The sequence below is a fragment of the Pseudopodoces humilis genome, chromosome 5 (assembly GCF_049639895.1).
Source record: "Pseudopodoces humilis isolate 2021_Gansu_Grassland_sample_001 chromosome 5, ASM4963989v1, whole genome shotgun sequence".
Classification (NCBI taxonomy): domain Eukaryota; kingdom Metazoa; phylum Chordata; class Aves; order Passeriformes; family Paridae; genus Pseudopodoces; species Pseudopodoces humilis.
This window is the reverse complement of record NC_142204.1, coordinates 52953145-52978577: the sequence shown is the minus strand read 5'-3', so window position 1 is coordinate 52978577 and position 25433 is coordinate 52953145. Positions and strand designations below refer to the sequence as shown.

At 36.5% G+C, this 25433-nt stretch overlaps 1 protein-coding gene across 5 annotated transcripts in view; it reads left to right on the top strand.

The window, feature by feature from the left end:
• GRM8 (glutamate metabotropic receptor 8) overlaps nt 1-25433 on the top strand; it is a 311935-nt gene that overhangs the window by 244465 nt on the left and 42037 nt on the right. For all 5 annotated transcript variants that reach the window (XM_088054854.1, XM_088054856.1, XM_005519219.3 and 2 more), the window contains one exon: nt 1966-2102. In XM_088054854.1, coding sequence (XP_087910980.1) covers nt 1966-2102 — 137 coding nt within the window. The remainder of the gene's footprint in view (nt 1-1965; nt 2103-25433) is intronic.

Sequence of the window (25433 nt, the reverse complement as noted above, 5' to 3'; positions counted from 1 at the left end):
TTGATTTTGTGCTCAGAAATAGCTGAAACCTCCCTGTGTTATCGACAGTTTTCATCACAAATCCAAATCAGAGCCCCATACCCTCTACTATGAAGAAAATTAACTTTATCCCAACCATAACCACCACAAGAGATTTGTAATGCCAGCCATATATTAAAAGCTCACACTCCTATTGCTGAGCATAATAATGCTTTAAGTTCCCATTGGTCTTAAGGGATACCAAGGACATTTCCTATCTGTTCATAAAGATGGCAGTTTTTCCAAGGGGTCTTCAAATGCTGTTGAGTGGAAAGATGAATTCTATTGTAACTACAGAGTAATGTTTACCTCCATGACTATGTACCAACAACAGCTGAGTATGTGTTTTTTGGGTGGAAGAAATGTATTGCATCAATCTGCTGTGTGAGCAGTGAGGAATAATTTCATTGCTTGAAAAATTGTAGATTGGGATTTTTCTTGCCCTTCATTCTGTCAAAATAATTGGGAGCAAAGCATGAAGAGCCTTCCAAAAATTTCTGTTGAGTCTCTTCTATCTTCATGGGGTCTTAAGTCTTTGCCACACATAATTTTTGATACTCTTCCATGGTTGCTCACATTCAGTTTTTGCAGCCAGAATTTTTCTGGCAGAACTGTGACATTGGCACAGTATTTAATGTGCCACTTGTCACTCTCAAAACACTGTTTATTTCACTGGATATCATTTTTACACGAAAGCTGTTATACAAAGAAAAATGCTCTAGAGAACAAAATACTTCATGGGAGAGAGACAGACAGACACACAAGAAGAATTTATGTTGAAATCCTGGAGTGTGTAGATGGTTCTACTTCTGCTGGCTTACTTCTTCTTGATAGGTACCCAGATATTGAAGCTTTTTTTTCATTCTCTGTAAACCACTCACAGTGGACTATTGCCTCTAGGTGATACATTAACGTGTTATAGTGAAGGAATTTACTATGAGCTAGCTGATTTTTTCTTGGATGTTCACATGGAGAAACATGGAAACATTGTGCGGGCATTTTGTGGTGTTTTAGGTTTTTCCCCCTGGTAAAGATAAATTTCATTTCCAGTCACTGAAATAGAACATTAGCATACTTGAATTTATCTTCAATGGACCTCAATTATGAATATGATTCACCTATATATAAAAATCTGGGGAAGAGGTGCAGTTTTTGAAAAGTCTCTGCAGGAGTGCAGGTCCTTGATGTCACCTTGAGGGAATCCATCAAAATGTGTTCTAATTTGGCTGGTCTGGTTGCCAAGGTAGATGTGTAGTTTTCAATCTTTGAACATTTTGTTGATCAAAGTAAGAACAGTGTCAATTTATAACTTTTGACAGCTTCAGCAATGGCCTTTTTTGTCAGGTAGTGTCATGTATAGAGGAGAGAGCTACAAGCACAGCTGATGTACTTAATTTATTTTGATAAAATACTTTTGCATAGGTGGTCAGTGCTAGAAACAGCATATTCACTGTGACACAATAGAAACATTTGTACCTCAAGGTCTTTTATGAGTATTGGCTCCCAAGTTGATCATATTTATATTTTTGTACTTACTGAGGAAATTTTTAATATAGTTCATTACAATATTGCTATATTTTGCCTACTGCCAAGTATACACATCCTAAAGTGAAATTATGTCTTTCTTCATATCAAAAGAAATTTCTTCATTTCTGTTTTATCCTAGAATTTCCTAATGTTCTATAATTCACACAAAAAACACCCCCAACCAAACAACCAGAGAAAAAGACTGCAAAGCATTATATTTTAAAATTATTTTCATAGAATCATAGGATAGGTTTTGTGATGATGATAATAGCATACATTTTGTCTCTGGGAGGTTTTTGAATTTATTGTCATACTATCTTGCTTTATGAAGAACCTGTTCAATTTCTAATTAGTATTTTTAAAAATATATATTTTAAAAATTGCTTTAAAGTTGGTTATTGCTTTTTAATATTTTTTCAGGGAGTGCTGGAACGCCTGTTGTTTTCAATGAAAATGGAGATGCTCCTGGGCGCTATGATATTTTTCAGTATCAAATCACCAACAAGAGTACAGAATACAAAGTAATTGGTCAGTGGAGTAATCAACTTCATCTAAACGTAAGTACACCGTTTCCCTTAGTATTGTCCTGCTGAGACTGGCTGCTCATGGCTTGGATGGGCACACTGTTCACTGGGTAAAAACCTGGCTGGAGGGCCAAGCCATCCTGAGATGACAATGAGTGCAGTCAGGTCCAGTTAGCAGCTGGTCACCAGTGGTGTTCTCCTGGGGTCAGCACTGTGGCCAGTCCTGTTTAAGGTCTTTAGCAATGATCTGGACAAGGTGATCAAGTGCACCCTCCGTAAGTTTACAGATGAGACCCAAGTTGAGCAGGAGTGTTGATCTGCTGGAGAGTAAGAAGGCTCTGCAGAGAGCTCTGGACAGGCTGGATTGCTTGCCACAGCCGATTGCATGAGGCTCAACAAGGTGAAGTCCTGCACTTGGGTCACAACAACCACAGGCATCTCTACAGTCTGGGGGCAAAGTGGCTGGTAAACTGTCCAGCAGAAAAGGTCTTGGGAGTGTTGGTTGACACAGCTGATTAAGAGACAGAGAGTGCCCAGGCAGCCAAGAAGGCCAATGGCATCTTGGCTGTATCAGAAATAGTGAGGCCAGCAAGAACAGGTTGTCCCTTGGTACTTGACGCTGGAGAAGCTGCAGCTGATAGAATCGTTAAGGTTGGCATAAACCCCTAAGGTCATTGAGTCCAACCATCAATCAAAGACTGCTAGGACCACTACTAAACTGTGTCCCAAAGGCCACATCTACAAGTCTTTTAAATATCTTCAGGGATGGTGATGCATCGCTTCCCTGGGAAGCCTATTCCATGGCTCGACCACCTTTACAATGGAAGAATGTTTTTCCTATTATGAAAGCTAAACCTGTCCTGACACAACTTGAAACCATTTCCTCCTGTTCTATCACTTGTTACCTGTGAGAGAAGACTGACCTCTACCTGTCTACAACCTTCTTTCTGGTAGAGTGCAATAAGGTTCCCCTGGAATACTACAAGGCATTGAGGTGCTGGGGCATGTCCAGAAAAGGCAATGAAGCTAGTGAAGGGTCTGGAGCACAGCTCTTGTGAGGAGGAGCTGAGGGAGATGGGCTTCATTATTCTATTAGGTAGAAAAGGAGCCTCAGGGGAGAACATACTGCTCTCTAAAACTACCTGAAAGAAAGAAGTGATGGGACAGGGGAAACTGGAAGTTGCAGCAGGGGAGGTTTAGATCCGACATTAGAAAAACTTTCTTCACTGAAAGGGTGATCAAGCATTGGAACAGTTTGCCCAGGGAAGTGGTTGTCATCCCTGGGGGTATTTAAAAGATATATTGATGTGGCCTTTAGGGACATGGTGGACTTGGCCATGTTAAGCCAGTGGTTGGACTTGATGATCCTACATGTCTTTTCAACCTAAATGATTCTATGGTTCTACCAATTTGGTTGTGCTACTGACATTGGAGAATGCTCATTTGAGTAGTAAATTAATTTAAACTCTTAAAAAATATTATTTTTTTCTCTGACAGTTGGCAGAAGAAAGCACTTCGCCTCGGTTCTTGAGAAGACAGTAAAAGAGAGCACAATAATCTGAACCAAATTCTTTATATTTTCAAGTCAGATGGGTTGTCAGCTCCTTCAGAATATATTTTAGAATCATTTTACATCTGTTTTTCCTCAGAGTTATTAATAAGTTAGGCAGGAAAATAATAACTCTTCCTTTAAAAAAAGGTATCAGACAAAATGATAGGGACAGGTAAATTGCCCAGGTATTTCAAATAATATAAGAGGAAGGAAATATATTTCATAGAAGACAAGTTTGGATTCTAACCACTTCTGATTTAGTTAAAACATTGGGATGATGAACTACTGCAATAAAAGTCTTCCTTGAATATAAAGGGAGACTTTGGTGTTTTTCTGTATAAATAACTAGGATTTGTATTGTCCCTTATTTCTTCATAGCAGAAGGAATAAAAAGACATCATTTACCCATCCTTAGATGGTGTTTTTAATTGCTGTCTTAATGTGTTTTACAAGTTTTGGGGTAGTTAACTTTTACCTGTGCATGGAGTTATATTGCATGCATATATTATATGCATATATTATATGCATATATTATATGAAAATTGCCATCCCAACAAAATTCAGAGGATATATTACATAGTATTTGTATGACAGATAGGCATCAAAGTTTAATTTGATAATTTTTTGGGTCAAAGCACTTCTTTCTGGAAGACATCTTTATGCAAAGAGAGAAAAAGAAAAATGAAGTTAATCTCTTTCCTTATTAGATATGCAATATACTTGAGTTGTGTTAGCCATTTGGTTACCTCTGTAAATGTGAAATACCAATGCTGTTTTGCTAAAGGCTGATGAGAAGGGCAACAGTGTGAATTGATGACTAGATACACCAAAGTGAGTTTATGCAGTGAATTCAATCAAACCAGAAAAAGGTTTCAAATATCTCTGGTTTTCCATGTGAGTGGTTCCTGATGAAGAGTAACAAAGACAGCGTAGGAAATATTTACAAATTATTCTCCTGTTCAGACTATTTTTCAATAATTATCTGAGTGCTATCCACAATAGCACATATGATAGCTCCCCATTTTCATCCACAGCTGTTAAACCACTTTAGCATATCTACGATTTAATATCTGTAACTACTTGTCAGGGACTCATTTATTTAGTTATTCTGCCCAAACAGAAAAAAATCCTACCAACAGAAGCTGTGTGTTGCAGATTGTGTGGCAGTGTTATTTCGCTTCACTAACCTGATATCTGTCTGTTGAAAGGCATTAAAGAAAACAAAACTGGTTGGAAAAGTTTAATATTAAACATTAATTTCTGAAAAACAGTTAGATCCTTATCATAACTATTATGGAATACATTCCAGATTTGGATAATTGCTACATTTTTCTGAAAAGTTAGTGTTTATTAAATGAACTCAAAAACTGATACACACATTTTGGAAAAATGCTAGTACTAACATAACATTTATATAGTAATATCTAAAAGCTACCAAAAAATTTGCTTCAGATTTACTTCCATTACGATCTGCTTTTTTCTCTCTCCCCCTGGGTTTCTAAATCTTTCATTAAGGCTGCAGTTTTTCAGTTCCATTATTTCTGCCTCATGTATATGTACTCAGGGGAACTCTGAAATATGATTGGATTGATGGCTTCTCATCCTACCGAAACCACACCATGCTAACCATATTGACCACAAATCCAATCAAAAGGATTTATCTTAGAATGCCCCTCATTAACTCTCATTATTTAAGGATGTGTTAGAATGTTTTTCAGCTCTCTTTTTTCATCTCCATGAGCTCATGTGCTGGATCCAATGGGTTGTTCAAACTCTCATGCAAGCGCTGTCTGCTGTGTGGAGTTGCGAGCATGTGAGCGGGTTGGCACAGTGCCCTGCAGTGCAGGCTTCTGCTCCCAGCCTTGTGCCAGGGTCCTGCTCTTGCTCCACCAGCCCTGCTCTGCTGCACACATGGGCCAGGATGCAAGCAGGCACCCAGGGCTCGCTCCCCTGCTTCTACATTCACCAAACCCTTAGCAGGTGTTGATGGCAGCTATGACAGATGATGATCTGCTGTGGCAAAACTGTTACTTCCTCTCACTAGACAAAATATATTAAAACCAAGTAATCTTTTTGAATGATTGTCAATACTCCAGATCATCATACTGCAAATTAGGAAGTGCTTTTGATTGCCAATGAATCATAGAGAGCACAGTGGATGTTTTCATTAGTTTCTGTGAAAACATCTATATTTATTGAAAGTGAAGCAGTATTAAGATGGTAGAGCAATTTTTACCCTGCTGTTCCTTAAAGAAGATGCTTATAAAATATAACACTTCCCCCTCTGTATCCTTTCTCCTCTAGTTTCTTTTTAATGAAGATACAGGTAACTATTATTTTTAGTGAATATTTGTAAGCTAGGTTTTTCAATTTTCCTTTTCCTTAATATGCTCTTTGCTACTTTATATCAGGTTTTGGCTGCAGCTTTGTTGTTTGGGCTGTGGCTTTTCACCTTGTAGCCAGCCCCCGTCTGTCTATGGCCACCATCCCCCAGGATTCAGGGTTGCTCTGCTGATGTCTCTGGCTCCTCAAAGTTTCACTGACTCTGCAGGGTCCTTGTCAAGCTTCAGACTTGTTCCTTCTCGATGCAGTGCTGATTTCCCTGTGGGCAGCAAGTGCTGGGTTTGTGTGGATAAAGGCTCTGTATCACACTCCCCAAGGGGCTCAGTCTCAGCAGGCTTCACCAGCTGCAGAGACCCTTCCAGCTCTGATGCTGGTTTCTTCAGTAGCATTAATGCTTTCCTTTAGGCTAACTGACCTTTTACATTTCCTCTGAAGCAACTGTAGCTCCCAGATACAGGCACTTCATGACTACTGATCAGTCCTGCTCTTGTAATTCTTGCAAAACAAACACATGCATGACAATGCTGATACAGTACATAAATTAAATAAACAATAATGATCTTCCAAATTTAAATTTTTGCATGATTCTCAAGTTCAAATAAGGTATCTCAGTCTTTGACAGACACAAGGAAACTCTGAAAGCAAGTATTTAGAAATGTCGAACAATTATCTCAAAGAACTTGATTGTCTGATGATTCTGACCATGTAAATTTATGCCTCTTTTAGTAAAGTCCTTTTACTCTCCAAGGTTTCCTGACTAAGTGATCATAATGTACTGGAAACAACCTTTAAAACTTTTAGTATGATTTTAAAGGAAGAAATAATTGCCTTATAACTTCTGCTTATTGATGATACATTAACTGTCAGTGTTTTCTGTTGTTTACTTTCATAATTTTCTTTTATCTTCTTTATCTTAATTTTCAGGGAATTCTGATAGTTAAAATGCTTTTTTCCAAAATAAATATTCTGTTTTTTATGATTAATAAAAATGCAGACGAAGGTAGCTGTTCCTGCAAAAATTATGTTTTATTCATATTGTAACAGGATTTTGCATACCAGGTCACACGTAAAAGTTCTCTACAAATGTGTGCATTTAGAAAATTTGAGCTCTCAACCATGTAATACCTGTACAAGGAAAGTTGTTATAAACAAGCTTGCTTTTCCTTGCACGTATGATTTGAATTAAAGTTCTTTTTATGATTAATAATGAATTCACCCTTAGAAACTGTTTTTTACATTGCACGTGTTGTTATAAGGGCTAGACTGAGATGTCAACTGGTGGCTTTTGTCAGTGGCAGTAGATGGAAATTGTCTCAGTACTAAAGTTTTAACAGTGAGTTCCTGAGTTGCTTTCCCTAGAAACCCATTCAGGTGGTTCTGGTTCATTTCTGAACCTTTTTTTTCTCCTCTTAAAAATGCTCAGTTTTTAAAGATAAATACCAGCTGGAAAAAGGAAAGCTGGTAGGTTAAAGAATTTTAAAATCTAATATTTGACTTTTAAACAAAACACCCACATATTTTTAAATACAGGTTGAAACAATCTCAGATTGCATTTCAATCTTATACATTGTTTTTGTCTACCAAAATCTGTGTTTAAAGACCCCAATATGAAGAAATATATAGATATAAATCCATTTTCTTCCACGTTAGTGATTTTGATGAGTCTTCAGGCAGACACAATTATTGGTGATTTCAAAATCACACATTTAGCTGATGCAGTTAAAATGCTCAAGTAGATATCAACTTATGATACTATTGCTTTAGAAAAATCCAAAGCATATAAAAACCCTGCATGTTTCCTTGGAGCTGTTCAAGGCTAGGTTGGATGGGGTTCTGAGCAACCTCAGAGTTTCAACACAGTGAAAGGTATCCCTGCCCACTGCAGAGAGGCTGGAACTAGATGATCTTTCAGGTTGATTTCAACTCAGGACTGTTTCAGGTGAAAACAGTGAATTTTAAAGAGAGTTTCATTGTTTGGTTTGGGATTTTTGCAAGTTCTGTTTTGTTTTGTTTTGCACCAGAGCGCAAGAATTCTGTTAAAATAAAAAAGAGATTTTACAATAGCAGATTTCTAACGTTCTCTTAGAAATAATAATATGCATAAGCTTTCAGATTTATGTAGTGTATGCACTGAGGATATAAATGACTCAGGGGCATGAATTTTTCCATAATGATCTTGATTTATGATGAAAACTATAAATTAAAATTACACTGATGTGATGAACTATCAGAGAGACAGCCATAACCATCATCAGCCTTAAGCACAGTGATTGGTGAACTAGTAAAAATTGGGAACCTCACACAGACAGTGAGCTTCCCTTCAGGCAGCCAGATATTGAAGAGATTTGAATCAGTATTTGATTTCTCTTTTTTTCTAGGCCTCATGTCTTGTATCTAATACTGAAGTAAGCCATCAACACTGAAATTAGTTAATTATTTTTGGAAGTTACAGATTCAAAACGCATTAGTTCCCTTTCTTGAGACATGGTAAAAGAAAATGACTCAAAAAACTTCTGATGTTTTCCATAACTGTATTAAATAAGTCTCAAGCTTAGCTGTAGGCCACTATTTTTCATTAAAAAAAGTCAGAAAGCCTCTTTTTTTTCCTGTGGTAGCTATTATATAACTGATAGATGTTTTTAAAATGCTGAACCTAAGCCTTGTGTTTAACGAAAGAACACAGTAAAATGAAACACACAAGGCACTTAGTGTTGTATATGATTATATCTATAAACAAAATATGACAATCATACAGCCTGCAGGATGTTTTTCTGCCTGCATGTAACAGGGCAGTAGAGTTCAGACTTTCATTCTAACAAACCCATGTTATCTGACTAAAGATTGTTGAAGCTGGGTTAAAACTCAGTGAGACAAGCAAAAATTCTTTTATTCTTCTCAAAATTACACTGCTCCTTTATTCCTTTATTCTACACACGGCTGAAAATAGAAGAGACAATTAAAGTTTTTAGACTAGTTAGGTTTCACAAAACTAGTCCTCATCTTAGCACTGGTCAAGTAGTATGACTCAGGATTTGTTCTTCCCTACTGTTGGTGTCTAAGGTCAATATGAAAATTGAATCTGCTAAGGATCAATTCTAGATTAAAAAAATAAGTCAACAGGCTACAGTAGACGAGAAGTGGAGAAAAGACAAAAAATACAAGAACCATTTAATAAAATTGGGATTTCATGATATTGAAAGGTTACAGGCTGTATTGATATAAAAAGCTTTGTAATAGAGAGGAAATAGGCTGAATACAGATGTTGAAAGAGCATTAAATGATTTTAAGAAGTGGCTATATTATACAGAAGCTATTTCAGACATGACTGAAAATCAAAACAGAACCTGGATTCAAGAACCAATGACGTTAGTAGAACCCAAGAAGAATGACAACTTGTCTTCCTTCTGAAGTTTTTCACTTCTTTGGTCCTAATAGTCTTTTTTCCCCGTCAATGAAACAGACTTCCTGATTGATCCTCTGGAGAAAAACAAACAAGAAAACAAAAAAGAAAATGGATAAAAGATAGCTGCTGAGAAAATATCCTGGAATTGAATAACCATTTTTTCTTCATTAGAATGATAGTAAATTGCCAGTGAAACAGTCTCTGCTTGAGAGTTAGGATGAATAGTGACTTTTTTCTCACCTTGTCACGGTGAGCGAAAGTCAGGCTCCTCAAATGAAGCATGAAGTTGCAGTTGTATGTTTGGCTGTGAATTTGTCACAGGATTCTTGAGTGGGTGGTAGAAACTTTATAGCTTTTTGTGTTCATCCTTTGTAAAAGTGGTATGATTAGAATGAATTGTTCTTTGAATAGCCATAACCAACAGGACCAAGAGTATTCCTGTTTTTTCAACCAACGGGAAAGGAATGACATAGCACTTATGTTTGAAAATATTCTTTTCTCTTTCACAGTAAAAAAAAAGGTGTGAAGTGATAGAACAATAAAAATTCAGGAGTTTTTAAAGGAACTCCTGGAGAGTTTTGCATTCATGTGTGGGACTTCAGAGCAGGGTTAGCTACTCTCCTGGTACAAGCTAATGTGAGTTTTAGCACTGGCAAACAGCTACTTGGCAGAGCAGGTAGTTTCAGCAAGTCTGCAGGGAATTGTTTTTGTGAGGTTCTAGGGTGAAACCGGAGTATGAGCATGTTTCTTCCCCAGCCTCTTCCCCCTTCTCCTTCCCCTCCACCCTGAAATTCATATATGTCTTGTGATATGAAAATTGAGCTGCCCTATAAATCTTGAAGCAAATTGTTTAAAAGTCCTTTCAAAAAAATTGTAGATTAAATGATAAAATTAATTATTGTTCATTTGTGTTACATAATGGAAGTCTACCACTAAATGAAAAAACATGAAATGGAAAATGAAGAAAGCCTTCAATGGTTATTATATAATGAAAGAGAATAACCAGCAGTTAGCAGAATATTACTCTATGATTATTTTTTTCTGTTCACTTTGCTGCAATTCTCTTCATCTTGCACTAATATTATTTTAATTACTTTAGGATAGTCATCTAATATTTATTCAGGTCTTTTTATCCTGATAAATTCCCAAACACTTTAAGAAAAAAAAAAAGAAAAATTATTTAAAGATAAGTTTAAAGAATTATAAATTAAGAATTATAAATAGATTTAAATTTAAATAGATTTAAAGAATTTTCTGAATATCCAAAATGGTATCACTAGATCTAGTGGTGATGTTAATACAGCTTAAGGCAGGGAATAAAGAATGCATAGTTAATTTAATTGTAACTTCAGCTTGCAGTAAAAAGATTTAGTGTTGGATATGTCAATAAAATACACTTGAAATGACTAGGTCAAAAAAGGAGGATTGCAGTGCTCTTTCTGGTAACTGCAGGAATTTAAGTGAACTCTCCTTTAATGGAAAACTTAGGCAAAAAGCTAAGCAATAGCTTTGGAATGGTTAACTGATTTGCATCACCAGAGGCCATTGCATCAGGGAGCTCCTAGACTTGTGATGTAATTCATCTGTTCTCCTCAGTGCTGTGAGCTCCTTAGCAGAACTGTGACTTCACTTGGAAAAGTAAAGTAGCTGGAGAGAGTCCAGCTCCAAGCAATTATAATGATCAGCCATCTAAAAGTATGCCTTTAGGGAAAGATTGAGCAAACTAGGGTTGTTTAGTCTGAAGAAATCTGCACTGAGGGCTGTTATGTTAATCTCTTCCAATACAGAAAGGATTATTCAGGAAAAGAACAAACTGTTAGACATAGTTAATTTGGCTGTTAGGAGAAGTAGTGGTTTTGAATTACAGTGAGAGATATCTAATGGAGACATGCTGGAAGATTCTAAGGATGAGGATAATTAAATACTGGGTTGCCCTGGGAGGATGGACAATCTCCAGCACTGTGGGCTGGTTAGAGCAGGTGAGCTGTAAATATTGATTTTGCATAAGTGATTCAGACTTGGGGCATCACTTCTAAAATTTTCTGGTTTTCATTTGTTTGGTGGGTTTGATCTGCTAATAATCCCCTCAGAGGCAATGTCCTGTATCCCTTGAGCAAATGCTAGGAGGCATACAATCAACTGGACTCCTATACTCGGTCTTGCGAGTGAAACAAGACTGTCTATGTCTTTACAAGGGCTCTAGACGGAATCCATGAAAGATTTATTGAGTTATAAACCCAGTTACTTATTTAGGATCTTTTGCTTCAGGTTGTGCATCACTTTACTAGGTAAGGACAACTTCTCTACACGTTTTCCATTCACATATAGGACTCCAATCTGAACTTCATGCTAGATGTTTAATATATCCCAAACTGATTTAAGTTCCCTTATGTGGGAAACAGTTTATTATTGCAGCAGTGGTGATTTCTTTTACTGAGACCTTCTTCCCCTAACACTTAAAGAAGCATTTTCCTGTAAACAAAAGCAATTTACTGCACAATATTTAAAATGCATCATTAATTATGCAAGATATAGGAAAAGTAGGAGCATTACAATTTCTTGTTTACTTTATTCTTGTAAATACTTTTTTCCTAAACAGGTATTCTGTAAAATCACAAAAGACAGCCTAAAGAATTTAGCTGCTAAGAGAGTAAATTTTTTTATTTTCCTATTTACTTAGCCTAGTTACAATATTTTTATTTGCTCTCAAAATATTTAGTACTTGATATCTTCCTTTGCATTAGAGAAGACAGCTAAAGGGATCTCAAGAGACTTTCTAGTCCTTGGATAAAGTTAACATCTTCTACACTTATGTTGTTTTAAGGGTGAAGATTTTTGCAGCTTCTGAAGGCATTGTCTTTCATTTTTTAGCTACTCTTATCTCTCTGAAATGTCTTATAAATATCTAACTTTACTTCTTATTGCTGTAATTTAAGCCTATAGCTTATTTTATTCAGTGTACGTTGTGCACATCCTCATCCTTTTCATGTACTTGAAGACTGCTGTTTTACCTCCTAGGCTATGTTATTTCTTCAGGCTATACAAGAGGAATTTGTTCAATTTAGTCACACAGACCGTGTTTTCTAGACGTGCTTCTGATCTTTGCAGATTTCATCTGGACTCCCCATTTGATTCTCCTTTAAAGGGAAACACAATCACCTAACCTTCAGAAGGTGTTCTGGCTGCAGTCTCACTAGTGCAGAGTACAGGAGAAACATAATTTCGTGTAGTCATGAGTGGAGAGCAGAGGGGGAAGACTGTTGTATCTATCTGCATTTATCTGGCATTTGCCCCTTCTGTGAGAGCATGACATTGGTTCAATGTATCACAATTTACTGGAGCCCTGAGATCTCTTTTTCTTCGGAAGAGCTGCCGCCTCCGTCCTTCCCGACCCATAATGTACTGCTAGTTGTCCCTGTTAAACTGTATGCTTCATTTTTTCAGACTCTGCAGTATCATCTGAAATAAGTATTCTGACCTTCATCATAGCTTCAGCCTTTTCCAGTGTTACTGCCCAAATCTGGTCACCATATATTCTATTTTATGATCCAGACAAAATGAGTGGTTTTTACAAATATTGAATAGTAGCAGACAAGCAATAAACCTTTCTAGACCACACCCAGTGCCATCCCCTTCTCTTCTGATAGTAAATCAACTACAAATTTTATCTTTCTGATACAATTTGCACCTAGCCCTTAGGGGCTAAATCTGTTTCACTAGGTTGCTTATGACTGAGAGTGTAATTTGAGATGTTGTCAAAAATCTTTCTAATGTTAAGATAAATGACACCTGGCTGCTTGTCTCTCATCCACATTGCCTGTTACCCTCTCACTGAAGGAAATGTGACAGCTCATTGATGACAGATCCCTTTTGGCTGTTACTTGTCTTGTTTGTTTTCTTTGTGTTTTTGAAATGTGTTTGTTTATTTCTTTCAGGATTTTTCTTGGAACCCAAGTCAAAATGAATGATTGATAATTCCCTGGCTTCCTCATTCCCTCCTTTTTCAGCATGTAAGCACTAGGTTTCCCATTTGCAAATTCTCCATACTTCCCCATAAAGTCTCAAGAATTTTCTATCTACTCAGTTCTTCTATATATATTATAAAATAAATCCCAATATTTTCAGTCCATATGAAACCCCCTCACTTTCTCTCATTTTGAAAATCTTCACCATTATTTCCTTAGTAAGAAGTATTTTTGGGTTTGGTTTGGTTTTTTTCCCCCTGACTAAACATGTTGTGTGGCATTTTCTCTAGCTTAAACTTCTTCCTCATGCTTGTTTTTGTTCCTGCCAGATCACTAGGTCTTTCTGCAGAATTTTAAATTTAATTATTGACTCTTCATTCTAAACAACAGCACAAACTTGGCAGTGAAAGCTCTTCCCCTGATGCTAGAAATCTCAGTGTAAAATACAGTCTGTTTTCTGCCTGTTCTGAGTTAGTTCAGACTTTCAAGCTTTTTGTGTATGTGATTTTGCTACCTGTCTGAAACTGTGTTAAAAGGGCCAGTGTGATTTCTTTTGTTTATATAGTAATGAAAATTCAAAATCTTTAGCATGAAAAGATCTGACTCTTCATGAAGAAGAGGTGGAAAATAAGATATGTGCCATTAAAGTGGGAAACCATCTTAGAGTCCTGGTGTAGGAGTTTGATGTGTTTCAGGGTATAATGTACTACAGCTTTTCTTTCCTAAAAACAGGTTGGACAAATGTGTCAGGAGCTGTTTAGGTATAGTGCCTCTTATTTTTGAGACAAGTAAATAAGTTTGATCCCTTTATTTCAGCTGAATTTGTCTGCTCCCCTGTCAGAGTCAATGAAGGTTGCTGAGGTGAGGGTAACTTTTCCCAAAATTTCAAGTGCTTCGCTTTGCTGAATCATTTTTTAGAAGCTAAGATGCACAGGATATTTCATCTCTGTTTTATGTTGCTCTTTGTATGGTCACTGATGAAGCCAATGCCTTTGTGCTCTGTCTTAGTGTTGCATATGATTGGATGGAAAGCTCAGTAAATAGACACAAAATTGCCCTGATTTCTTCTTTCAGTTACATAGTTAAAAATCCTTTTAGGCAAAATTTCTTCAGAAAGCCCCTGTTTGATAGTTTGAGATGGCTGCTGACTCTCATACTGATCTGTTTTCCTGATTAGTCTTAGGAAGGTCTGTTCTGTATTCTGCTCTCTGCTCTCCTTTGTCTTACAGTTTGACTGAATTCTTTGGGATTGAGACCATAATTTTTTCTTGTAGATTTGTATAGCCCTTAGTGCAATTGACATCTTGGTTTGTGAGCAGTGTGGGAATAAAAATAATGTATTATCATATTATTTATGTGTTGGTATTAATTTGTAGGAAGGGTTGTGCAGAATGGAATTCAGAAGCATTCACTTTTCATTGCACGTACACAGCATCTTTTGCTCTGAACAAGAAATAGGAAGAAGATTAAACCATTTAAAAATAGTGGGGGAGGATTAAAACTTAAACTTACCAGCATCTTTTTCTTCATATTGAACTGAGGCTTTGTGTGATTGGCTGATTCCTAATTTCAAAATAATTAAAGACAACAAAAACTGACAGGTCATCCCCTTAAGAAATAATAGCTTGTTAGCATAATGGTACTAAACTTATTGGGCTGAACTAAATCAGCTGAAGGTCTAGCCCAGTGCATTTGTTTAACTGCCCATCATGAAGGAATTTGTGTACAACAGCTCATGTTTTGATAGACTCACCTCTAACCAATTCAATAATTAAAAGCATGCCATGGTGAATATTTTTCATGAAACAATGGGATTTTTGAACTGATATCATCTTAAAAAAAAAATCTGTATTAAATTCCTTTAAATTCAAATGGCAGCTGTGCTGAACCCCTTGTGTCACACTGAGCTGTGAAGTTGGGAAGAATCTTTTCTTTTCTCTACACTGAGCTGTGAAGTGGGGAAGAATCTAGGGACTATTGGGTTTGAAAGGTACCTGGCACAGATTGAAGGGATATACAGCAGCTATGGAGCACTGGGCTTGGGACAAGCCAGCTCTAACTTAGGTAACTGTAGCTAAAGGAACTGGATTTGGGAAGGAGCATGTTTGTTATGGGTATTAAAACTTTCATCAAGAAATGCAGCTAAGCTATTAAAATAGTGATGGGCCTTGGGCAGAAGTGAGGAGATTCTCCAGGCACAAAGAAAGTGATAAAAATCTCTTTGCCCAAACTATGCTCCTTTTCTTTTCTCAAAGCACTAAGTTTTTTAAGGTATGCTTGCAGGATATTTCTGCAGAATCAACTGTAGGAAGAAAAAAAGTACCTCAAGCATTATGGTTCACATGGCTTTGGTACTAGGGCTGATCAAAACCAACCAGCTGACAAAAAATTGTGATGGCAGAAGATTTCCTCTCAAAAGCCCATTTATTTCAAATCTAAATCTGACAAGTTTTGGGGGAATTTAGTTAGTTAGTTTGTTTTCAATTTGAGTATTTGTGAACATAGAATCACAGAATCATCTAAGTCAGAAAAGACCTTTGAGATCATGAAGTTCAACCTACGACATAACAACATCTTGTCAACTAGACCGTGTCACTTAGTGCCACATCCAGTCTTTTCTTAAACATCTGTTTAATGATATATGCAAAATTATGGCACAGTCTGCTCTTGGTACCACATAATGACTTCAATCCCTGTGTGTACATTGTGAGTTTTATTTATAAATGCTCATAAAATTCTCTTCAAGTGCATGCTGGGGACATGTAAGGTCATCAAGGACCTCTAGGTAAGGATATGCAATGAGATTGTCTATGTGAAAGTAGTCTGCATAAAGAATAACCCTGGAAACCTGATTTTCAGTCTGATACACTGATACTAATTATATGCTTTTAAAAATATGGAAAGTAGATCACTGAAAGAGTTTTCAAAAAATCTAAAGCCTGCCAGTATTATCTAGAATAAGATATTTTTGTGGTGGTGTGTTTTGGTTTGGATTCTTTGGTTGGGTTTGGGGTAATTTTTTGTCTCCTTTGTAAATAAAGAGGCTATATTCAGAAGCAAGTGCTTAAAAATTAATTGTGGTTCATGCTTTCAGTAAAGAAAAAAATAAATTGCCTATATTGAATAGAAGTGCCTACTAATTTTCTGTAAAACTCCATTTGATGGTTACACAGTTCAGTAGCAGTAGCTGTTTACTTGATGACCTGCTAATCATTGCACTTTGTGCTGTCTATTCCCCAAGGCATTTGAGAATAAAATTATGTTTCCCAAGTATTCCATTCACATTAATGTTTCTTGTTTGGCAAATTGAAGAAGGTATTACACTGCAGCTCCTCCTATGTTTGTACCAAGTACCTGCTAGGGCCAGCATTTCAGCAAGAAGAAACCAAATCATGTGAGAAGAATAAAAGTAAAAAAAAACTCAAACAACAACAACCAAAACCAGCCAACCAAACAAAACAGCAAAAAACACAAAGCATCAAAAAAACCCCACCAAACAAAAAACAAAAAAGCCAAAACCAACTAAAAGAAAAAAGGAAGATAGATCCCAAGTCACATAAATGCTAGCGTTTTAAGACTGCATAGCACTAATAAACACTCTCTGTATATTGTGATACCATGGTATAATTATTCCCCGTTTTAGATTAACACAGTGTGTTCCTCTTTCTAGTATTCAGCACTCATGAATTATATGACTTAATTAGTAGGGTTGGTTTCTTTGAGGTAAAATTACAGTATCAGCCCACTAAATAACATATTTGCATTAATAAAGCAAGGCAAGTATTTAAACTTTTCTATTTATGAACATAAGAGTCTTTATATCTTCATAGCATTCTTTCTAATTTTTATGTATTACCTTGGAACATCCTTCCCTATAATTATTTTTCCCTATCTAAGAATGACTTGTTAATAAGTTTAGAACAATAAAATGCAATTGTTTTAGTAATTCCAGAGATTGGTGATATTGCAGTTCTAAAATCTGGAGATGACAAGAAGGATTATGACATGCTGAGAAAGTACAGAATTATGATGATGTTTTTGGTATTGATTCTTTGACAACATATTTCTCAGTTCAAAAAGTAAAAGTTGTTTTAGTCAAATTTTCTAAACTATAAGTAATTGTTGGGCAAAAACCCTTCCAAACCTGAGAGATGGACATCAGTTATATTCTCATTTGAACTTTTAACTCACATTTTTAACTAAAGTGTCTCCACGCCTGCTTATATGACAGCTTCTTTCCAGTTCAAGAAAGTTAAATAATTTGCCCAAGGTTGTGGACTCAGACTGTATCAGGGTGTCATGGAGTTACTTTACCTTTAAGAAAGTTTAAGTTGCTGGGATCTGCCTGGCGTCTTTTCTCCTGACCAATTATCGGTCATTGCTGAGAATTGACAGCAGTTTAGGCCATTGAAAAGTGGGATCAACTTGTGAACCCTACCTTAAAGTGTAAAACCAGAGCTCTCTTGGTTCTCTTTGTTTCCTGGCTGTGAAGGGTGGCAGAGCTTCAGGCCTCCCGTTCCCTGCCCAGGCCATGCGGCCGGGCGGGGACTGGGCTGGGCCCAGCGTCTCCCGGCCGGGGGATGCGGGCCCTGTGGAGGGGGTTTTCTCCGGGCTCCGGTCGGGCCGGGCCGAGCCGATCTCTGGCTCGGCTGCAGGTTTTTTGCTGTGGCTGGATTCACTGGAGACTGCTGAGTGAAGAAGGAGAGGGGCTCTGGGCCTGCAGCGGGCTGGGCGCGGCGACTGCACTCTTCAGAGCAGCCATGAGGAGCTTTCCATCGCAGACGGCTCCAGCTCCTGCACCGGCCGAGGCCACAGAACTACCTACAACAGCCTGGGCAAGATTTTAACTCTTTCATTACCCAGATGAGACTTGCGGATTAATCTTTTTATCCAGACAGAGAAAAGAGAGTGATCAACAGGAAAAGAGACTTTATAAACTACCAGTGACAGGAAAGAAAAGGAGCTTCAGAAAAGGTAGAGAATTAAGAAGATGGTTTAATTAAGCTGAAATATCTTTCTGTTAAAACTATGGAAATGGACAATAAGGTCTTGAAAACACTCCTTTAATTCATGACAGTATATAGGGAGGAATAGAGTGTTCAAAGTGTAAATTTTGAGTAAAAAAGTAGAGTAATTATGGTACAGTGAAGTGCTGGAAGATTTGAAGCCTTGAGAGGCAATGAGAAAACTGTTTTCTGGTGAAGCTCACAGAAACAGATGAAGAAGACTTTTTTGCCTTTGAATAACTTATCCTTAAAAATCCCATCCCTAGACTCATGGCCCATACACACTTGAGAGTGATGTGAAAATGGGAGGAGTGGGCTCTAATAACAGCAGCTCTGGGCAGCTAACATTAGAGCAATGGAAAACTATAAGAAAAATAGTTTTTCTTGTGAGAAACTCCATAAATTAACAGGAAGAAACTTATGTTTCTCTATAAAGACTGGTGAAAAGACTGTAGCAAGAATTGGGACTGTTTTAACCATCAAAGTTCCAAAGGTTTTGTCTCTTTTGTCATGTGAACAAGGGAATAGTGGGTAGACAGGGGATGAAAAGGTTTTTCTGGAAGTTTATTCTGGTGTTCTTATTGTAGTTTGTCAATAAACTTTCTTTTTTTTCCCTTTTAAGTTTTATGCCTGTTTTGCTCTTGTTCTAATCCATATCTCACAGCAAGAAATAAGTAATTTTCTTAGTTATTGGTTTAAAACCACGACACAGGGTCATATGGGCTGTGTCTTGGCTTGGAGACCAAAGCTGCACAACTACCACTGTCTCCTTCCTTTCTTCCTTTCTTCTTTCCTTCCAGAACATTTTATATCATACTTGCATAAAAAGAATTATATATACATATGTATGTAAATAATATGTAAATATTCAAATGTAAACATTCAAATAAAAATGATGCTAAGTTTAATTGTTTTTCCTTTAAGAAACCTGTGAGAGAGGTAAATGGTTTGCCTAGGAGGAAATCTGAGCAGGTGGATTTACAATTAGGAGAAATCAGCTTCCATCTGGATTCTTACAACAACCTGTATTTCTGATCTTAAAAAAAAACACAAAAAATGATTTGTCTTGTAATATTTCAGACTGATCCTTTAATACTCATCAGGCTTCTCAGACTCCTTCTCAAACTGATATTAGACTGCATTGTTTTTCAACCAGTACATGTTAAAACCAGAGATATAATTCCATGCTCTTTGCAGAACTCTTGGAATATCTATGCCTAAAATTCCAGAAAATGACATCTCAGTTGTTAGGAAAAACATCTGTATAGGGTGAATGTTGTAAACAATTTATAGCAATTATGGCAAATTTGGTAATGATAGTGATCTTATACTGGCATGGCAATCTGGAATAATTCTCAGTTTTGTTTTATTTTGTTTTATTTTAATATAGATTGTATTTTTTGTCATTGACTTATTTCCCTTCTGCACATGCCTGCTTAAATAGTTGTAAGTTTAGTCTGTAACTATACCCAGCTTTTCTCTAGTGGGATAAGTCTGTCTGGCTGATGGAATGCAATGATCATTATATTTAGACTCATAATGAAATCCTTCAGTTGAACCAGTTTCAGTTTAATTTTGGACTTTAATGGTTCAGATGACTTGATTGGAAAAGGTACATTAAAGACTTTAACTGTGAGAATAGACATATAAGATAATTAAAAAATCTAAATACTAGATTAAATTCCCTTAATTCACTCACTTCCTATGCTCCTATGATGGACCTTTTTTTCAGAAGGTAAATACTTCCAGAAGCTTGATACAAAAATAAGAAAAAATCCTGGTGATAGTTGGAGGTGATATTTCAGTTCTTTGTCATTATTATAGCTAAGAACCTGAATATCTACTAAAAGTAATATGAATTTATATGTGAGACTCCTGATGCTTCTGAAACTGATTACAAAATAAAATGTCGGCTCCCACAATACCACTTGCATTTCCCTATCCAGAAATCACATAATTTCATTTGTTACAATAAGACAATTAAACATTCATTTTTTATTTTTTAAATTAGTATCTGGCTCTAAGATTTGAAAGAGAAATGAAACGTCTTGCAAGTGATAATATAGCATAATCAAAAATATTTAAATATTACCCAAGCGATGCACTCTGAAAAACTCCCTGATGGTTTTCCAGGTGTCTTTGTACTGTTCATGGGTTGCTGAATTAAGTAAGTGAAAAATTTCTCCATGATAATTAGGAATGGGAAACAGAGTGGTTTTGTACATATATATTGGACACATAATTCAGAAATTATATTTGACCTATTAATAGCATTTTTGATCAGTCTCCTCCAGTTGCTGGAGGGCATTGCTAAATGAATGAGTTGCCTGATTATTGGAAGAATGTGGGTTCCAGGAATGTGAATGTGTTATTTGTATTGCATCATGTCAATCTTGTATTCTTTTAGCGGAGTTCTCACATCATTAATTTTTTAGCTCTATTATTAGATATTAGAGTGAATTATGTTTGTAATGTTCATGAAGGACAGAGGTGTTTATTTGGTTTTGATACGAAATGGCATTTTGTCTGTATTTTAATGGTTTAGTGAACTGTGAATCTTAATGCTGCACATTAAAGCAAATTGCAGCCCCATCAGGCAGATATCTCATGTAGAGATCATTTTTATGCCCATTGAAAATATCAATGAAGCCATTCTCTTTTTGTATCATGATGCATTTCATAGAAAATGAATACATGTCTCACAGACATGCTGTCAAAGTGTTTCTGATGTTTTCACTCTGGTAAGTATTGGAATAGTAGGAAATGGAACTGCATCTTAGGGAAATGTGAGGTATTTCATGATAGCACATCGGCCTATCAGACACTTTCCAAATTCAGAGAAGCTACTCAAATAAAATTGCAATAATGTATAAACCATTGCTAATAATAGGTACAGAGCTAGGCTATCCCAGTCCAGCTGAGTTAGATGATGTCAGATACATTTAGCAATGAACTTGGCCTCGTAATATACTGTAGTGAACTGGATCTAGAGGACGTATGGTTTGCACCTCATGAAAATGAGGTGACAAAATAGTCTTCCAGAAACCATGTTTACCCAAGGCTACTAAACAATCTGAGACCTGCTCAGCCTTGGTCGGGTCTGAGCAGTATCAAGAATGCTGCAGACTCAGACATTTTAATCAGTAAGAGCTGAAGAGATGCAGAACTTAATCCTTTTTCAATGTCAAAAAGCACCTTCTCTTCTGTGTTTCTTTTGTCTGACTTTGGCCACTTTGACAGTTTCTTTCCCACATGAGAATCTTCTTTAGAAATGTGTGCCCCAAAGTTAAGATCCCCTGAAGTTAATTTTGTAACATTTGAACTTCTGGATCACTTTAGGGCAAGTCTTCCAAAGTATTTATATTGTGAAAACTGCAGATGGAAGCATAGTGGGATTTTTAAAAGCAGTTAAACAGACAAGGCACTTAACTCTCATTTAAATTAATTAGCTATATTGAGCAAGTTCCCCTTGGCACTTTTGAAAGTTCCACTGCTAAGTGTTTATGTCTACATAAAAAAATTACGATTTTCAGAAGAGTATGAGCATCCAGCAACTCCCTTTAAAGCTTGACTATTGCAGGTTTTCAGTAGTTTTGGAAATTATAATTGGCCCTTGTCCTATGTTCTCAAATGATCCTCCTTTGTTTTCTAGGTTCTTAACAGTTCCTGCTCTGATTAATTGTATATGGCTAATCTCAGAGAAGAAGTGGGATGAACAGTACTAGCTCATAAAGAGAGAAAAGTAATGACATCTCCTGCACAAGTTCAAGAAACTAGAAAACTTTGATACATACAATCAGTGAAAAAGCTGATAGAGATTTAAGACTATTGTCTTTATGTTTTGTACTACATTTGCTTATTAGTTTTATACTATGCGAAATAGCTCAAAAATACATTACAGGCAAAGACTGCTGCAGGTTGTGGACAACTGGGAGTGAACCAGATGACCAGAATTAGCACGGCTTTTCAGTTATTAAGGTCTGCATATACAGAAACCTTTAACAGACCTGTTCAAGTGTAATAAAAGCACAATGCTCACTCTGAGGTGGAGTTTCCCCTGCCCTATCCTCTGCCTCTACTACACTATTGTCTAAGTAGCAGCCTGAGGATATACACACATGAACATTTTGGTTTCAGTCAAGAGTCAGCTTGTGAAATGAATCTACTAATTATTCCCACTTAGCACACTTGCTCATTGTGGAGTGGGTCTTGGGCTGGGTTGCTTTTGGCTGAAATGAAAAGAGAATATGCTTTCCAGATGACAGTTAATCTTCATTAATGATTACCACTGCTCAGTCCATTGAACTATGTCAAAATTAGGTCAATAAAACCTCCTTCTGCAGACTCTAATTTCAAGTTCAGACCAATGTGAACATCAAGTCTTTAGAATGAACAACTTTGCTCTGCAGATTGGTTCTTACTGCTGCATATTGCTTGTTAATGTAGCTATAAACTGAGAGATGGTTGTGTTCATGGGAGAATCCCATCTTTCCACAATCTTCCAGAGTTATACTACAATGCCAGAATTTTCTCAGATATACAAGTATTTTGAAGGGATTTTCAATTTCAATCACCGCCCAATGTGTCTTGGGAGTTTATCTTCTTTTTCTTCTTAAATAAAAAATGAAATAAAAAACTAATGAGCAAGAACTCATAACATTTCTTTAAAGCTTTTTGATAAATCTAGGTCACCCTAAATGTGTTTTTTCTGCCTAGAAAATTAATCCAGACAATCCAGATTTTAAAACATAGGATTTATACCTTGTAAAATCCACCTGCCCCAGCCATTCATTCCGGTTATTTTCTACATTGATTTAGAACTTTTTATGTTTTAAGATTCTATTTGTATTTGACTTTTTCTATCGCTAACCAGTTAGTAGTGCTTATATTCATAATAAATTCATTAGGGAAAAAAATCTTTATCCAGTGAGTTTTTCAACATTCATGATTTTATATAACTTTATATGCTGGAAATTATATATTTTTTAGTTTGTGTAACATGTATCAGAGTGAAAAATGTATATGAATCTTTACCAGTTAGCTTCAGAAGTAGGAACTTATTATTAGTTGTTGCCAATGTGAAGGGTAACCTGAGCCACTGTAATGTTTTGCAAACCACAAAGAGATTTTAAGTGTGTTTTTAGTCAATTAAAATACTGTCAAGGCAGGAGTATGTGAAATGATAAAAAGCTGTAAAATTAAAGGGTATTTTTTTTTGTTTTGTTTTGGTTTTTTAAGTTTTAAATTATTTTTTAGTAAGGTAGAAGCTCTAAAAGACAAAAGAGTCCTGTACTTACCTAAGTCATTGATTCACAATCTAGTAAAAGTGACCTTAGGATGTTTAATGACAGATAAGAATCACTGTAGCCTCATGGTACTAAATACTGATCTGGTATAAAATCACCTTGCTAATTCAAATATGTTTAAAAATTGGGCACCTAAGGTTTATCCTGTCAGACTTTCTGCTGGATGAGATATTGCCTGCCCATACTATTCTTAGTTTATGCTGGATATGGTGTTGTCTCCTGGTGATGCTGTATTGTGTGCTATAATCTAGCCAATATGTAATACTGTTGTTTTCTCAGTCGTCCCAAATTTATCCACAGATCTGGATTAATGACCACAGCCTACTCTTGCCCTCATTGTTGTAGTTTGTGACTAAATCACAACTTGTATTTGTTCTCCTAGCAACAACGTGAAGGCAAATTGTCTTTACTATCATGCTGACTTCATCATAGTATGTTTTTTCTCTTTTCTAGTAGATGAAATAATAAGAGGTTATGTGAATTTTTAGGATTTTAGTGATTAAAACAAGGAGATTGTAATAGTGGTGAATTTTTTCTCAGTAAATCAAGTGCTCTGCTGAAGCTCTATCAAAGCTGTTTCATACAAAACTGGGTTATTGTGCTTTTTAAGGAGCTAATTGTTTAAATTATTTGTTTTTCCATAATCATCAGATGATGTATTTTGCATAGTCATCACTATCCTTGATATAAAATCTGGCTGACTTCTGGGGATCCAGGATCCTCTCCCACTGAAATCCTCTGGTGACTGAGGGTTCACAGAGCTGGTTTTATGAGGAATTCTTGTCTCCTTGTTATTCTGTGGTCCCTTGGAGTGGAGAACCACATCAAAGTCCTACACCGAAGGGGCACAGAAGAGAGGAGGAGTCTGGCTGCTTGTTGCCACTTTATTCACCCTACACACTGATGTAACTGGTGCCCTGGCTCTCTGAGAAAGGCAAATAAGGGCAGCAATGCTACATTGTGAATTCCTCTCAAGTCTGTTGAAAAATTGCTGAAAAAAATAAACTTTAAAGGCCAAATTTACCTCTTTTTATAAGCTGTCCTCATTCTGTCCTCCTCCAGAAGGAACTGAAAACATTCCTGACGCCTGACGTTTTGTTACTGCTGTTCTGCTTATGAATAAAGCCTCCAAATGAAACAAAAGTGCTAAGTACTTAATAGGCAAGAACAAGGAAAGTGCTTTGTCCTGGAGTGCTCACTGCCTCACAAAGGAATGAAAGGTGGGGTCTGGAGACACAAGGAGTGGTTCTGGTGCCCACCAGGGTCTCTGCTCTACCCACAGCCCCAGTTCACTCACAGTGATCTCTGCAGAACAGGGCTTCAATAAGGACAGTTCAGTAACTAAGGACAGTTACCACAAAACTGAGTGATAATTTTAAGTAGGAAATTCTTTAAATCCAAGAGTTCCCTATTCAGATTTCATTTACAGGGCATGCAGGAAGAATATATAAGTGGATGAAAAAAAGTATATTTTGTTAATGTGCTGCTGTGGAGAAAGCTAGGATTTCTAAAACAAGATTGCATTGTTCTGCACTACAAAAGGATCTCTGGACTTATTATATCAGAAGAACTAAAGCAGTAGTCATGACATCTTTTTCCATTATTATTCAGAAAGCAGTATATACTTATTTTAATCTTCTAGAAATGTAAACACAACACATAAGCGTTTCAAGGCTTTAAGGGTGAAAAAGTATAAAATATCCACATTTGTGGAAGGAGTGGCATCACAGATCTTTCTTTTCTGGCACTCTTTGCTCTGCTAGGGCTGATGCATGGAGATTTTAATCTA